Source organism: Clytia hemisphaerica, unplaced genomic scaffold (assembly GCF_902728285.1).
Source record: "Clytia hemisphaerica strain Z4C2 unplaced genomic scaffold, Clytia hemisphaerica genome assembly, whole genome shotgun sequence".
NCBI lineage: Eukaryota > Metazoa > Cnidaria > Hydrozoa > Leptothecata > Clytiidae > Clytia > Clytia hemisphaerica.
In genome coordinates this window covers 39,256-57,401 of record NW_027103763.1, presented here as the reverse complement: position 1 = coordinate 57,401, position 18,146 = coordinate 39,256, and the positions used below count along the sequence as shown (strand labels likewise).

Sequence of the window (18,146 nt, the reverse complement as noted above, 5' to 3'; positions counted from 1 at the left end):
TTAGAAAGTTTATATCATCAGCTTTTATTTTTATTTTTTGTTTTCTCTACCAGATTATATACGATCAACAACAACATTTCAATCAATCGGTATGCTGTTCATTGTCAAATTGTCGTCAAAGAAAATCTGACTGACGACCATTTAAATTTTGTTCATAATAGAGTTATTTGTTGCTGATTTTGAAATTCATAACGTTTCTTCGCTCAGTGAATGAAAGTGATCAAAATGATATCATAAGTGTTATCTATACTTGTCCATTAACCATTTCGTATTGCATTGTTTTGTTTTGCTTGATTATTGCAAAGATGCAGCTGGGATAAATATAATGAACTATTATTTGAAAAAAAACTATTTCTATTTGTAAAAGTAAATGGTCAGTCTATGTGACCTGTCAATTGAATTTTTGATAGAATCTTTATATAAGTTTATAACAGGACATATCTAAAATTTTGTGATTTGTCCATTACATTAAATTTGAAAATATTTATATTTTATTAATATCATGAAAACTATGAAATTTTACATGTTAATAGATAATGAACTTGTTGTTGGCTAAATTTTCTCTTCCCTATGACCCACGGCTAATTAAATAGTTTCATAGAATAGCTTATTGCTAAACAAAATGCTACCCTGGACAACGAACCCTCCACCCGGCGTGTACGAACCATTGAGTTTCAAGCCCGAAGGGCTAGAGGTCAATCTCTAACCTTTCTCAGGCAAGAAAAATTGAAGCCTTAAAATATGTGCCGTATTTTTGATGACGGATTGAATCTAGCAATTCCTTTGTTTTCGAGTGATATATTTTTCGAAAATAAGCGGTAAATTTTAGTTTCAATCTGTCATTTGTGTAAAAACCAGGCGGGTCGCTCAAGGCCGCGCAACTTTGGTAGGATTTGTTGGCTTCAAATCCTACCAAAGAGATTGACCTCTAGCCCTTCGGGCTTGAAACTCAATGGTACGAACATTTCTAAATAGCCCATAGACCTATATATCATTGTACACTTAACTTGAAATCATTTAAGTCTTCTAATCATTTTGGCTTAGGAATGAATTGTAATTTATAAAAAAGAAGAAGATTTTAGTTCATTTTAGATATCAGTATGAAGCTGATATTGACAAGAACATATAAACTGTATTGTAAGGCAACTCAACGTGTTAATTTATTTCAAGGTAAGACCTTTTCAGTAAAAGTATGAATCTTGGGATCTTGGATCATTGATTTAGCAATTTTACTATGAGAATGTGTATTTAAAGATTTTCGATAAAAATGGGCGAAATTGCATTTCGCGGTCTCAAGGTGGTATATTGATATTTGAGTTAAAACCGATTATTTTATCGATCGAAAAACGTTTCGCTCATTTTACCCGATGAGAAGAGCGGCAAATCATGTTGAGAGAATTTGGCAATTCATCACGGCAACATCAGACGAGCTGGAATAGTTTTCTCCCAAATACTTTAAACGAAAGTATCGATTTTTCGGCCTCCAAATTCTATCAAAGTTGGGAGAATTTGACAACTGATCAATCCTTGGTTAGCCTTACCATCAAAAACCTATTTACTACCGTATACTATTTTACATGGTATGTGAAACCCAGGTAGGTCCTTTTCCAGGAAATCTTCATTTAATCTAATACGCAGTATCTTCTTCAAACACTTTCTACTCTGCTGTGCTTCGATCAGGTTAGCAAAAAAAATTAAAGGTAAAAATGTTGAAATTTTACACTGAAAGTTGAAATTTTACACTGAAAAATTAAACTTTCATACGTTCTAATACATTACATTCATGCACACTTTATTTTCTGAATTCATCACAGTTACTCTACTTTACTTCACTTTGTGAAAACAGTTTTTTATGTTTTATTTTCAGATCAAGATATGGCTTCTTCATCGGTTCCATCATCACCTTGGACACCAAGGAAAAAGCAAAAGAAAGATGGTATGTCTTTGACCCTTTTTTCTGTAATATATAAATGGATTTAACTTCTCCAATTTCGATATAGCAAGTTACTTTTACGACTAGCAGGTCCCAAGATAAATTCAGAAATCTCGTTCACAACAAGTTGACCTCCCTGACCTGAATGTGGTCCAAATTTACAGTATTCAACACATTTTATGATATGAAATTTTTATTCTTTGTCTTTATTTGTTTCAGATGGAAAACGAGAAGATTTCTGGGTTATGTTGTTCACATTAGCACCATGAAGATGACTCCTGCGAAGACGGCGGATGGTAAACAAACCTCATTTTTTGATATCACAGTCTCAACAGAGTTAACTGAAAAACGAGTTGCTGTATGGGCTATCGATACACGTCCACTCATGGAAAAAAAACTCAACAAAGGTATTTTATTGGCAAATATGAGTACTGGAAACGATTTCAATTTCGATGAATACTCCAACATGCATGATGCCGAACCAAAATTCCCATTGAAGCGATTTTTACGTCCCGTCAGTACAATATCGGAAGCATTGACAAACAAGCCATTATGGTCAAGAGTTACGCTGAAGGTAAAAGTAATTGACATAGATCCTGTCATTTCTCACAACAACTTACGTATCATGTCGTGTCAAGTGATTGACACAAGTGTCAATGATCCAAAGCAGCTCACATTCTTTGATAAATTAGCAAATGTTGAAACTGTCAAGTTGAGTAAATGTTATGAAGTGACAGAAATTACCGTGTCAAAATTTAGTGGGCGTAGGGTATTCAAAGCCTCAGATCAAACTGTGATCACGACACTCGCCGACACCGAAATCAACATTGTTTCTCAATCTTCAGCTTATGAATCAATAACAGGAACAATTTCAAATGTGACCATGTCTTCACTAGAGCCTGTTTACATTTGCCCATATTGCAAAAGTATTGTAGATCTTAATGAACATATTTTCATTTGCACTAACAGTATTTGTTCGAAAGTCTCTGGGAAAGAAGATGTGATTAAGAAAGCTGAAGTTAAATTCAGTGTCAAAGCAAGTAGTGGTTTAGTAAATTTGTGTTGTGTCAATTCAAAAATGGTTGTGTTAACAACAGTTGACATTTCAAACAAAATTTCATTTTTAAAACAACTTATTGGGATGTGTGTGAAAGTGAAATATTCAAAATTGACATACATTGTTGACCAAATTGAGAGGTCAGCACTAGCAGCTGCTGACACAGACGATTCTGATGAATCACAATAAAAACTTTACATTGCTAAACTGTTTGTTTTTATTTGATATTAGTTTAGTTGATCTTTTGCTTGAACATTCTTTGTACCGTGAGATTGGGTAACTTTCATCAGTGGAGGCTAACATACATAGCCCTCAAATGAATGACCTGTCTGGTCATTAAAATACAACTACGCAGCTCCGCTCGCAGCTCCACTCTACTATTTTTGTTTTGATTTAATTTGTATTTTAATGACCAGCCAGGTCTTTCATTTGAGGGCTATGCATGTTAGCCTCCACTGATGCAAGTTACCCAATCTCACGGTAGTTGTGGCATGTGTTTGAAGTAACTGAGCTGGACTTAGTTGCTTAAAATCCCCATTTAACTCCCCATCCCCCTTGCCTTTTTAACAGCACATTATTTTGTTAATTTTATTTACCCTTTTTGTAAATAGATATGCATCATGTTCTGATTATCACAATGGATAGTTCTTCCAACGCAAAGCTTTGATAGTTGAAGTAGTCTTTATATCACAATTTGCCTTTTTTAGTCTCATTATCATTTAGACTGCTATTCTTCTAACGTTCAGATTTTAAACTTTTTTGGAGGAAATTATTCATTGTGTGCCTAGTTGTAAAAAAATCCGTGACTTTAACGTTTGCCAAAACAAAAATTTATTTACTGTATCTTTTGGCTTAAAATTAACAGATAGCTTCCAATTCGAGCTTGCAATTTTGAGTCAAAACAAATACCTCCCACAACTATCTCTACCATATTTGTTATAATATTTTAAACCCTCTATACACTGCCGAAGAAAACTAACGTGCACAGAGCTATATATAACTCAGACAGAGTCGCTATCTCAACCTCGGCCCGGCTAAAATCTATGATGGCAGTTTTTATCATCTTCCTCATCAAACGATGTGACCGAGGAAATCGAAAATAACTCCCATCAAAATCTGACGAAATGCCGACTCTAGAGTTTATCGAACGCCGGAGGCGGTTTCTTTCATAGTGGTACGCTAATCTCGTTTTGCCTTGGCTCATTACTTTGTCTACCATTTACTTTCGGTTTTTTTAACTAGATTACCCAGGTGTTTCTCTTTTTTTTCGCTGAATGTCTTTTATTCGGAATTGAATAATCGAGACATGAAAAATGACTATATTGTAATCTGTTTCAATGAATAATCTAAAATGTACTGGAAATGACATGTAGGCGTTAATAATGTGCGCGCGCTCTCTCGCGAGCGTGATGGAAGGCGGTCGTTTCAATGTGGTTTAGATCCACACTGTGACCTAGTTTAAGATCTCTATGCCTTCGTGCCGTCTTTGATTAAGGGCCCGTTTACATGTACTTAATAAACTCGCACCGTATTGACATTCGTCAGAGCAAACCCCCAAAAGCGATGATGTGTAGAGGAAACCCTGCACACGTTATTATTAGTGAGGTTAAAGGGGCAATTCGCTACCACATCGCACAGTTTGTTTTTGTTTTCAAAGACGCCGAGACGACGAAAAACTGCAAAAAATATTATAAATTAGGCTACATGTTTTTTTTTTATAAGCAAGTGTCTGTCCCTACATCAGGCTCGCATTATGCTTAGCATTCTATTGTTCTCAAACAATAGAGCCATTGTTTAGGTACCAAAAACCGAGCCTGCATATGCTTATAAACGTTATGCTTATAAAAGAAAAAACATGTAGTGAAAATATGCAACGTGATTGGTTGAAACTCACTACACTAGCCTAAGCATTTCTCGTTCGTCGCGTCAATATACTTAACCACAAGCGAATTTCTTACTATAAATGTCCAGGCGTGTTAAAATCTAGTTCGCATTCTGAATGTGTTCAAGGTACCGGCTCTCATCCAAGTCACATAATGACCAGCCTAATTCGTTACTCTTCTAGAAATCCTTTCAATGTCAATGGTTCAGTCTGTCCACATACTATCGGTCCGGAGAACACTTTTCGGACTGGGTCGGGAACAACACCTCAATACTTAATTAAAAAGACATTTTTTAACTTTTTCACAAGCCTCGTCATAAATATTCTTATTAAGTAGAGTAGACTCTTATAACAAGAAAACGTAAAAGGGACAAAATAGAGTCAAATTTTAGTAAATGCTGCCTTGTATACCTGCAATAAAAACAACGTTTTTAGAGAAATAGAAACAAACGTAAGAAAAGTTTTAGATCATCATGGAAAGAAAAACTTATCGATAAATTCACGATTTCGATTTTTCAATTTCTTCCAATGGAAAACAATTACTTTTATAAATATAAAAATAAGATAGAATCAAATACTGCATTCTATATAGTTATGACAAATCTTCATATAAAAAGTACACATTTTATTATAAACAGCCGAGTTGCTGAGTTACTAAGGGCTCAGGCCTCAAAATGGCCCAAAAAATAAGCGACTTGCCTAGCAACCTTGAGGCATCTAATCCAAATCAGCAATAAAAAATAACTTTGACACGACTTTAAATAAAAGCCTTTGCAAAACTTCGAAAAATAGCTCTACTGTCCATTTAAAATTGAAAAATTGTTGAAAATGTGCTTTTCACCCATCTTAAACTAGAAAATTTTTAAGCAACCTGTCGTCTTACAAGCAACTTTGGGCCTGGATTTCAAAAAATTCTTAGCTGTTACCAACTTAAGGCCTGACTCGAAAATTGGAGTTGCTTATAAAAAAAAGAAAATGTGTGTATGAAAATTAGAAAAAAATTTCGAAACTTAGCATCGCACGGCATCGGTTGGCAAAAGTACACATGGGAAGTCACCCCTCTGAAATATATTTTATAAAATAACCCAACTATAAAATAAAATAGTTTTATTAAAGCCATATATTTCTAAAACTCTTGTTTCGAAAAGAAATTTTATGAAATCGTGTACATCGCACCATGATTGAACATTCTTTACGCATTTCGTCATTGATTATAGAAATTTGACATCCATATGAAATAAATAAAAATGAAAATAATACAGTTTAAAGTCTCCATTATTCGAATGCAAAGCAAATAATAGAGAGTTATTATCTGAAAAAGCTAATTAAAATTCAGAAAACGCGTGTCAAACTAAAAATCAAAAACATTCAAACAGAGCGAAAAATCATTTTCACCAACTTAACGCAACAAGGACAAAAGTTGAAAACCAACAAAACAAAACAGCGACAAACCTTAAAACCAACAACAATAACAAAATAAAAACAAAGAACCAAAAAGTAACAACCCACAAAAAAACAAGACCGATTTATGAAAAAAATCTAACTCAAATGACCTCAAGATATCTCAAGAATATTTATATCTATATTATCCTTTTTGGCTGACCTTCCAGCGCAGCTGGTTTATTAATTTTAGATTTGTAAACAAGACAAATCAAGGCAATAATGACACAAATAAATTAGGAGCTAAAATCACCAGTATTAAGTCTGTATGTAAAAATTAGCAATGGAAACAAATAATCTTGTTAATTTGAGTTTATAAGATGTGTTTTTGTGCTTGTTTAAATGATATTTGCAAGTGATTTTATCACATAAAAATTTTGCAGAAAAGATTTCGAGAAATGAAAAAAGAAGAAGAAACATCAACTTTTGGTAAAATTACCATATGTTCAGAACATTGAATCTTCAATCTTAGAAAATTCTCACTGGGTAAAAGTTTCTAAATATATTTATAAAAAAATACAGCTCAATATCGACAACTGATCATTGGAGTACAAAAAAACATCCAATAACAACAAAAAGCAACCTTAAAGTCAACCTGATATCAGGTCATTAAGAAATTTTGACTGAATATATATGTTTTTCAAAGCAATTTTCCTAGTGATCAGAGAGAATTGAGATTAAAGATTCATTGATAAGAAAATTGCAATTAAGAAATAGTTCTATTAGAAGTCTACTTTATTTCTTTATTTTTTATCTTTATTTTCAAAAATTGTTACAGAAAAATTCAAGAATAATTCTCACTGACAAATATCTTATTATACAAACAAGCTTGGGATTGTAATCTAATATCGAACGTTTTAGTTGTTTACACTACCAGTTTTAGAAGATTTGATAAATGACCCATCTGATAATTTCCACGTGATTAATACGGAGGTTCAGTCTGCCATAAAAGGACTAAATAAAAATAAAACAACACTCGTTGAAATTAAGGTCTTATTTCCCTATTTCACAATAATTTTGAGATTGATTTCAAAATTTTCGTTTCCATAGTGATGCTATTGTTTAAGGCCGGTCTTGAGTTTATCAAATCTTCTAATTTGTAAAAGACCTATTGATTAGGAGTCTAATAAAAGAAAAACAAACAAGTCTCATAATAGCTTTTGATTCTATCGATTTGTTGATATAATGGATTTTCTAACCTATTGCCTAGAGCAAATAAAACGTAAAACATATGGGAAATTTTTCCCAATCGGAATACAGCTGGAGAATAGAAACAAAAGAGTAAATTCTAAAAGGGCCATGGGATCTCTATTGAGATAATGAAACCATTTAACAATTTGATAAAAACATTTCTTTATTGTATTGTGGACCATTTGTTTGCTTATTAACAAGAAAAAAAATTGTAAAAGGGCCATTGGATCTTTTATCTATTGAGGTGATAAAGCCATTTAATGTATTTTAGCTATTAGCTATCGGAGTTAATTGAATCTATACATTTCTTTATTGTATTATGGGCCATTTGTTTGCTTATTGCGTAAAAAATATTTTGGAAATTAGGTCAGTAAAATCTCTACAAGCAACGATCTACTAGTAAATTACCTTAGAATTGTTATAGCGGGATTAATTTCAAAACTTCGACGAAATTTTCTATTTCATTCCATTGAAATTATAATAAATAAACGAAGTTTGTTCAGGAGGATATGGTTTCATATCTATACTTAAAGATGTAAAGGCTTTTATCTATTGAAATGATTAAGAAATCGTCTTTTTCAACTTTTGACCGCCAAAAATTCAAAGAAAAAAAATCGAATATAAACCCCCTTGACAAAAACTGATAGAAAGAGTTCGGCTCAAGACATCAAAAATTCAAGATGTAGAATTTAAAAATAGTCCCACAGCTTCAAAAATACTGAGATTTTTTTTATTAAGGACATATTTCCACAATTTGAATTTATAAAATTTCTTCAACATTAATTGTTATGGGTACCATTAAAAAGCAAAATTAATGTAGATTTTGAATATATCGCTTTAAAACGGAAAGTTGAAAGTTTTTATGGTTAAAAATCGAATTAAAAATATCTCATGAAAAAAGATATTCACACCGGAAGATACAACCTTAATAGCAATGAACAGACCCATACTCAATCAAAGCTGAACATTGCCTACATGCTCTAGATGAACCTTTTCTATCCTTCATTACCCAGCTGATCAACGATGTTATAAAGTCTGACCTAACTCCAACACTACTTGCCACATCTCACATCGTCCCGTAAACCCCTTAGCGACCCTAACAATTACAGAGGCATCAGCCTCATCCCTATCATCACTAAACTCATCAGAAAACTTATTCTGCTCAAATGTCCATATCTCAAAAATCACAAAGATACTCAATTTGGCTTCACGTTTGATGGTAGCCTGGGAATCCAAGCTCATAATTTTAGAAAAAAAACAAAAAATACCTCACCTCACAAAGCTCTAAAATTATAGAGCTTGGTGCAGGTAGATTAGTCTGACACAGAATGTTATAAACAGCCTGTGTGTTTGTTGACAGAGTTTCTGAACTTTGGAAACCCAGGCAAACACACATAATCAACTAACCATAAAACTCCTCGACAATCTATAAAGACTTTCAAAGCTACTAAAAACCAAATAAAAACATCAGCCACATGTATTTAGACTTCCAGCCAACAGCCATTTTGTTTTGAAATGAATCTATGTTTTCATTTTCATTTGTTTTCCTTTTTTCTGCAGAGTCAGTTTTTTCCATAAATTATGCGCGCGCATCGAAATAATCAAAATGCGCGCGAAAGTACTGCTAAGTAATATGCCGAAAGCTGGACAATCAGGCCGAACCTGCAGGCGAGTCACCTGCGCCAAGTGTTAAACCAGCAGCAAAAATATCATAAACTAGACTGTGAAAAAAGTTTAACGCTTGGATTCCCAGGCTAGTTTGATGGCTCCACCACCTAGGCGAGATTGCTACTGAGAGAAACTATTTCCAAATACAATGACGAGAACACTCCAGTATATATCTGCAGTGTTGACGCTGAAAAAGCTTTTGATTGTTGTAATTGGCCGGCACTATTTCAACATCTTATTGATAAATCCACTTTACCAAAACTGGTCACCGGCTTTCTAATTGTACCTGAAAGGAGAAGCAAATGTCAAATATAGAAATCACTTCTCAGATACGTTTTGTTTATCCCAAGGAGTTAGACAAGGGTCAATTTTATCGCCATACCTGTATAACCTCTACACCGAGGAGATTATTGAAAACATCCAGGTAGGAACGCAACTCGAACAATCTTTGAACACTTCAATAATAGTTTTAGCGGACGATATCATTTTACTCAGCCCGACCCTCAAGCAACTTCAAATTATGATAGACACCTGTTTCAACTATGGCCAGAACAAAGGCATCAAATTTAGCACAGACAAACAAAAAAACTCAATTTTTGATATATGGAAATCACCCATTTCCTAATCCAACCCTAAATCTAAACGGTGAAACCATCCACCCTCAAACCAACCTGAAACATCTTGGATTTCAATGGTCAATCAAATCTCGACATCTTTCTCTCTTAAGACATTTTGAAGATCGTGTCTCTAAATTATGGGCAGTCTGTTCATCACTCATCTCTTGTGGTATCCGGAAACTACATCCAAGCTCGATTGTAACACTTTTCAATCAATAGTGATCCCTAAGGTAATGTACGCTCTGGAAATCACTAACTTGAATGTAACGCAAAGTTAACTGCTTGACCGCCAACTTCGCTCTGCACTCCAATCGTTGATGGGACTCTCAAAGCACAGCACCAATGAAATTCTGAAGTACTTTAACTTGACTACAGTTACAAACCTTCTGAAGCAACGTAAGATCAATCTTGTAAACCAACTGATGAAGAATCCAATGACATCATCTTACTTGTTCTCCATTCTATCTCAGCCAAACCGCTCACACTCGTCGATACAAGACTTATTAGACACCTGTCAGTCGGAGGGTATCAATGTGACTGACCTTCTGCTAAGCCCCAAGAAGCACAAGTTCACCATGGTTGATACCTTGGACCTGGAAACTGAAACTAAAATCAAAAACATTCTTGAAAATTGGTCTGTCATTGGTCTGCTTTACAACTTAGGCTACGTGTATCTATATTCAATTCTCCCTAATCATTTTGCAAGCATTTCCCTTTTTTTCTCATCTTTATTGAATCTGCCACCCAACCACAAAATTTCCTTTTTATATTTTGGACTTCCAATTCTTGGAATTTTTGTTTATTTTTTCGGGGAATCGTCCTCGGAGGCACCCCAATCTAGTCCATTTAGTCCATCTAGTTCATTCTCGCAATTCCCCGGTGGGTGACTCCTGCCTCCAAGGCCCTCTCTAGACTAGAACCAGATATATAGATAGAATTTTTATGTTATCCTTAATTTTTTCTTAGTATCCTTTAGTCCTGATCTATCCATCTATCTAAACCATTTCCGTGGATCACTTCGACCCCAACTTCTGCTACACCCCATTTTTCTTACCAAGTTTATATTACTCTCAACTCAAGTCCGTCTTCACAATTTTTTAGTCTCGGTCTACACCGACCCTTAGTCTCTCTTTCAAGGTGATTCCTATTTTTGCCTTACGCCATCGTACCGCCCCCGCTTCCACTGTACCTCCCCTTCTGACACACATTTTCCCCTTTTTATTAGTACATAAAGGAAAAACGAAAACGATGTAAATATATTTTTATTGTTATTTTTTTTTCCAAAAACGAAACCTTATAAATTATACCGTAGATTTTTTTGGTGATTAAAGAGATGTTAATAAAAATGAAAAACTTACGAGTGCTGAACTAGCTTAGGGACAGTAAACTCGGTAGCTTATCAACTGACAACAACGACAATTCAAATTTCGCGGCGAGGGATAACGTAAACTCACATAATTTGCATAATTATTCGTCGTTGACTTAATTCGTTTCATATCAGAAATATGAAATCACACCACACACAGAACATAATATCAAAACATTATTTAGAATTTTTTTATTTTGTCTTTTTTTCTATCTTCTAAACAAACTCTCCGTCTTACAGTTTATGCGCTACTTTTGTAAAATATAAAATGAAATTCTATTGTAAAGTGTGCCGATGGAGAGTGAAGGAAAAATTTGTTCATTTAAAAAAAAAAAGTTATGTTCGTGTTTTATGGAAAAGTCAACAAGAGACAAATTCGTTTCTTGAGTGATAATTTTGTGATTTGACATAAAAGTATTTTGTATGAATTTTACAAATCTCATCATAAAAATAACCTTCAACAAATTAAATAAAAATAAATAGACTAGCAGGCTAAAATACCGTATACAAAACAATGTAATCAATCCCCCCCCCCAACAAAAACACTTTCTTTGGTCTTTAATTCGTATAGCTGTCACTGAAAATAAGCACCGACAGTTTTATGTTCTTCAAAAACGAAAGATGTCATTGTCTGTAAAATCGAGCATAAAGTCTCAAATTCAAAAAACAACAAGAAACCACAACCAGTCAAAAACCAAGAACTGTCTATCATCTATCCATTACAGTATAATACAATATCATGTCATGCAATCAAATCAGAATGCAGAACTACAGCATAGGATCTGTACAAGTACTCTCTCTTATATATTGCCACATACGATAGTCAATGTTCAATCACAATACATTATTAATTGCCATTCTGGAAACAAGCAACTTTTGCTGTCTTTACGACGAATAGCATTCTTTTTTCTTCATCAGTTCAATTCTTCCCAAAAACAAGAGAAGCACTATCAGGTCGGGATCAGGTCTTGAAAACTTTTTCTGATACAGTATTCCAAATACATCTCTCGGCTCTCTCATGGTAATAGTCTCACATCATAATATAATCGAAGAAAGATCTTGCATTCAATGAGTCTCATCCTCTTCTACTCGTTTTCTGATAAAATAATTACAAACTTCTATCGCTCAGGAAAACTACCGATTTTTTACCACGTGACCCACTCTGACCAATAAGAAGCTCACCGAATCCTGCGTCCATATTCGCCCTTTCCCTAAGCCAGTATTCCAAGGCAAACTTAAAATCCGTAAATATAAAAACTCTTTAAAGCGCCGAAAAACGCTATATCGCCATAAGCCGTGTGTCCTAGCCTTGTGAATACGGGCTTAAGTTAAGTAGGCTATGCTTTCCGTTCTTCTGATTGTCTGATGTTCTCCTCCCATGGTACAGTCAGCTCGAGGATTATACATATCTTCTATGATGTTATGCATTGATGTCACACCACACGAATGTGGTGTTTAAAGAACGACATATATGATGTTATGAATTGATCTTATTTTATTTCCACGATATATCATGTGTCGTTCTTTCTTTAAGCACTTATAAGGTTGGAAAATATGTACTACATAATTACTATTAATCGTCTCGAGGAGCATCTTTAGAATTACCGTTGAAATAAAACAGTTTTCGGTGATGAAGACAAAAGTAAAACCATCGAGATTTGTGAGTCTCAAAGTTTTTCATGAGCCAATCCAGTTGCCCTACTCTCTTCTTTAAAAGACTTGTCTTCTCCGATTCTTGAATTGCGAAGCGAGGATCCAGGCAGTTGAAAATAATGGTGACAGACCGTTTCCTGAAAAATAATAGGGATGTTTCATTATATCGATAACTTCGTTATAATTGATACTTAAATGTGACCAACAGGTATATAGTTTAAGCCAAATATTTATAAATTGAATTAAAAATTAATTCACCTGTTAAAAACCACATCATCATAGCAGTTTGTTTGTCAGTCATTGGTTTGCGCCAAAACATCAACTGGTATTTGATCGGCCAATAGTCAATTGGTGGCAAAACTACATTACTGATAATTCTAATCGTCTAATCCGGTACATTTCTGGCGTGTATCTGCAAACTGATATTACATATTGATCCATCATATGAACCGTAGGTATTTCATGTGGAGGTAAAATCGGAGCCTCGAGCAAGTTGTTTTCTATTGGCATCTTTAACCTAACTCAAACTTAAATGACTTATCAGACTGACAGAAAAGAAAGATCCTTTTATCTAAATCAGTGGCCTGAGTACGAGTTAAACTGGCATGGCAGGTCTTTTTTATAATCCTCTCCATTGTAAGTCTTTTTCGAAAAGTAGCATAAAAGTCTGGAAGCTTAAGTGAGGTACCCATTTCATTTTTTCATTTATCATCATCATGTCTGAACAAGATAAAAATGTAAGCTACGTCAACAAAATCGAAGATGAAGCGATTGGGGACACTAGATTCGCAGATTTGATAAACCCTTTTAATTTTTTTCAACTTCTGCTAAGTGCAAACTTATTAAGCTGGATGGAGAGATAATGGTCCATCCAAAATGCAATAAATGTAATCGAGACATGAAATTAAATAAAAGAACCGATAATCCAGATGGTATGTCATGGAGATGCTAAAAAAAAGGATATGAATTGACTATAAGGAAATTCTCTTTTTTTCAAAAGACAAAATATAACATGCGGGAAACTTTGATATTCATCAGGGAATTTGTGTTGGGTTCTTCTTTGAAAAAATGTTCTCAAAACTCTGGTATAGCATATGAACATACCGCAGTTGACTATGCCAGTTTTGTCAGGTATATATTCATCGAATATGTTTGGAACAGCATGAAAAATGAGAAACTTTCTGGCAGAGTAGAAACAGACGAGAGTCTTTTTGGAAGAAAAAGGAAGTACAACAAGGGAGCAAGCAAGGGAACAGAGATATGGATATTTGGTACTTATAAATTCTAAAATGTTACAAAATTATACATTAAATATAAATACCCTATCTTAAAACAATTAACTTGTTTAATTTCAGGCATGGTCGAATATTCCACCAACAAGCTTCTCCTCTTTCCAGTTCACGATCGTGAATGAACGTTCTTTTCATGTTTTGGGGGATTTCTTATAAGATGATTTATGTTCTCTATTTATCACTATATACTTGTAGTATATATATATACTCCCGGGTCGAAATGTTTATAAAGTTTCTCTATTGAACTAATGAAAGTAATACAGCACCTGACCCCGAGAATGTAGGTGAAATTTGAATCAGACCTGAAAGATGTAGATTTGAATTTTTAAAAACAATGAATGTTTTCAATGAAATTTTGAACCTCCAAAATCCTTTCCCAGGGGTTAGTTTCATTACTTTTGATAGATAGGCTAACTTTTTTGGTCCTTGAAGTTTACTCCCATTTTCGTTATAACCCCCAGAATGTAGGTTTTGTTTTATAGCTTTAAATCTAGTAATAGTAAAATGTTGATATTTCTTCAAATGGATTAATTATAACAGCAAATTTTAGAAATATTTTGTGGCAAAACAATATTCTAAAGAGAATTTTGTTATTCTGAAAAATGGATTTTTTCGCTTTTTAACCCCCATAATATAGGTATAAAGATTTGGTTGTTGAGAGCAGAATTTCAGTAATCATGCGATATTATTAATTTCTAAGAGAAATTCATACTTTAGAAATATACTCTGACAAAAATTTAACAAAGATATTAATTTTATGAGGAAAAGTAAAAGAAAGGAAGAAAAGAAGAGACAAGAAAGTTGTTTTTATTTTGTAGGTTTTGCAGGTCGTCGAAAAAGCTCAAAATGCCAACATCAATCATCTCTCAGGTAGTATTTTCATGTTATGAAAGTACAACAAATAAGTTTTACATAATTTGACAAACTGTTTTTTGTCGGATTATGAAGGCCCAAAAAGTATGTCAAACATATTCGTCAAAATATCTGACTTAGAACAATAAATTTTGAAATGGATTTTTTCCCATTTCCTTTTTTCATTAGGAGTAAGAAAATACCCTATCATCATAACTTAATTCCAATAGATTTCGATTTAGAGAAGATTTATTTAAAAAATGCCTCAATTGAGGTTGTATTCGATCAACTTTGATTCAGATTTCTGTTGGAAAAAACTAATTGAAGTTTAAATTTTATGTCTATAAATGATAAGTAATATGTAACAGCAGGCTCTGATACAACTTTTTATGAAGTTGAACTATCGTTAGGGCTACAACGCTAAAAAATGAGAAACCTACATTCTCGGGGTTTACTGCATTCTCGGGGTCAGGTGCTGTATTAGTTTCTCTATATATATTGTAGTTCACTTCCGGGTCAAAAATGTCACATAGTTTCTCTATAGTACATAGTACTCCTTTTTCGTTCTTTCTTTCCCGTACAGACCAGTAGACCTGTTCTTGTTTCTGAGACGATTCTGATTGGTTATTACGAATGCCGTTCTGACAGTGGAAACCCCTTCCGTGAAGCTATTTGATTGGTTCACACGGCTTAAAATTACGTCATAGTTCTACTTTTATAAAGAGTACCCTTCATCGGGTCATCCAGTGGTGAGTACTGAGAGGCTTCTGATTGGTTCATGAGTCAGGGGAAACCCCTAAAACAAGCAATCGAGTTTTGAGCCATGAAATATAGTTGGTTTACAGAGATGGCAGGTTCCTAAGGTTCCCATAGAGATAAATGGTAGGTTCCGAAGGTTCCCAGATACATTAGAACACAAATATTATACACAGATAGAGATAAATCGCAGGTTCCCAAGGTTCCGAAGGTTCCCAGATACATAGAACACAAATATCATACACAGATAGAGATAAATCGCAGGTTCCCAAGGTTCCGAAGGTTCCCAGATACATAGAACACTAATATCATACACAGATAGTGATAAATAGCAGGTTCCCAAGGTTCCGAAGGTTCCCAGATACATAGAACACTAATATCATACATAAACAGCAGGATCCGAAGGTTTGATAATAGCACTAATATATACACAGATAGTGATAAATAGCAGGTTCCCAAGGTTCCGAAGGTTTTCAGATACATAGAACACTAATATAATACACAGATAGTGATAAATAGCAGGTTCCGAAGGTTCCCAGATACATAGAACACTAATATCATACACAGATAGTGATAAATAGCAGGTTCCCAAGGTTCCGAAGGTTCCAAGATAGGAAAGGAATAGAGATAAATATTTGACGCATGTGATAGTGCAATTACGTTATTACTAAAAGAGGTAACGAGTGGTACTTTAGGCATACAAACTTTTGCGAGCAGAAACTTTCGCGATTTTCGCAAATTTTGGCCCTTTTCGAGAAAGTAAATGTCTTTAAAAATTCTAGGAAGGGCCATTCGCGAAAGTTTAGGCTCGCAAATTATTCTTGACAAAATAGAAAATCTTTGAACTTTGAATAAAATGTAAATTTTATGGCACTTTTTAACCTGCTAAAAGACTAATAATAAGTCAAAGGACAAATGTTTCAAGCCAATCTGAGAAGTATTTGTCCCTCTAAGCCATTTTTTCATTTGAAAATTCTCAATTTTACGTCTTGATTTGCGAAAGTTTATGCTCGCAAAAAATATTTTTCCGTTAAATTCACGAAAGTTTATGTCGTGAATTTCGTGATTTTTCGTCCTCGCGAAAGTTTCTGCTCGCGAAAGTTTGTACACCTAAAGTATGCGAGGTGGTAACGAGGTGGTAACGAGTGGTAACCAGTTTAAAAGAGTGGCCTTAAGTCTCCAAATTTGAATTTCTCGATTCTGGTGTTTTTGCAACAGATGCTGATGGCTCTTGAGGTTCTGCAGCAGGACCTGGCAGATCTGGTGAATATACGAGGCCCCCCAGCGGACCAAAATTTCACGCATTCACGCAAAAATTTTTCACAATTCACGCATTCACGCAAGTTTTTCTCGAAATTCACGCAAACCCAATTTTTTGGGAAATCGGGGAGATTTTCGGAAAAAATCGGGAAAAATGTCAAAAATAGAGGTCTTGCACATTTCGCTAAGTTACGTAATTTACGTAATTTCCGCCATTATGGAGTAAAACGTTCGATTTGCATAAAAAAGTATGACAAGGCTGTACTCGAGATATTATTCGACCGGATCTGGTCATGCACTTTAACTCAGTAGTGATTTTTCCTGTAGACCTGACTATAAAATACCGTGTTTGGTAGCGTCATAAGAAGCCCCCAAATAGAAAGCGTTACGTAATTTTTCAACTTTAATCACATGCCATCATGCGAAATATTTGATTCTTCTAACTTGTCACGATCGTTTAGAAAAGGTGAAGCTTCTGCAGTTAACGTATCGCGATAGTAAGTGAAAAGATATGCGCCGCAGGCGAATTTTTGTACAAAAAATAGCTTAAACATTTTCAAAAATAGGTCAAACAAACTCGAGTATGACACCATGATGCTTAGCTCAGGGGTAAGGAGGCGCAACCATGGTTTACGCAGAGAGGAAATTTTTGCATTTCTGTCACTCGCGTTTGGCTAAAAATGCTCTCTTTAACACCATTGAAAAAGAATGTAGTCTAAATTCGTTAGAGGTAAGGTACGATCGCTTGATAGCTTGTAAAATGAGGTAAAAGAATGAACATTTGTTGCGAGCGAAGCGATCAAAAAAAATTAAAAAGAAAGGTTTTAATCAAGGCTCGCGAATTAATTTCCTAACGTGGAGGGGCCGATAACATAGTGACTAAGGAGGCGCAACCATGTTTTGCGCCGACAGGAGAAAATTTCTATTTTAACCCTCTGATGTGCTTAAATACGACTAGGGTTTGATAAGACTCCATTTCAGACTAATTTTGCCAAGAAATCAGGTTATCGAAAGTCTACATCATGGGTAAAAATTTCTTTGAAATAAGTTTCTTTTTATTTGCAAAAACGTGGTGAAGTCATGGCCGCCTCCTGCCCCCAGTGACTCTGGCCCTGGCCCTAGCCCTGGCCCTGGATCACTCATCATGCATAACCATGGTTTTATCTTAAACAAACACTT

The 18,146-nt window shown here is 34.5% G+C and overlaps 1 protein-coding gene across 2 annotated transcripts; it reads left to right on the top strand.

Annotated features, from left to right (window-relative positions):
- Nucleotides 1-1,576: 1,576 nt before the first annotated feature.
- Nucleotides 1,577-3,248, top strand: LOC136805692 (uncharacterized). 2 transcript variants are annotated; one of them, XM_067062230.1, is made up of 3 exons: nt 1,577-1,595; nt 1,868-1,936; nt 2,153-3,248. In XM_067062230.1, exon 3 carries the CDS (start codon nt 2,199-2,201, stop codon nt 3,177-3,179), a length of 981 nt encoding a protein of 326 aa, XP_066918331.1. In that variant the 5' UTR covers nt 1,577-1,595; nt 1,868-1,936; nt 2,153-2,198; the 3' UTR covers nt 3,180-3,248. The 2 variants fall into 2 exon arrangements, with proteins under 2 accessions (XP_066918331.1, XP_066918330.1); XM_067062229.1 differs by lacking the exon at nt 1,577-1,595 and having other exon boundaries at nt 1,807-1,936.
- The last annotated feature ends 14,898 nt before the right edge of the window (nt 3,249-18,146 follow it).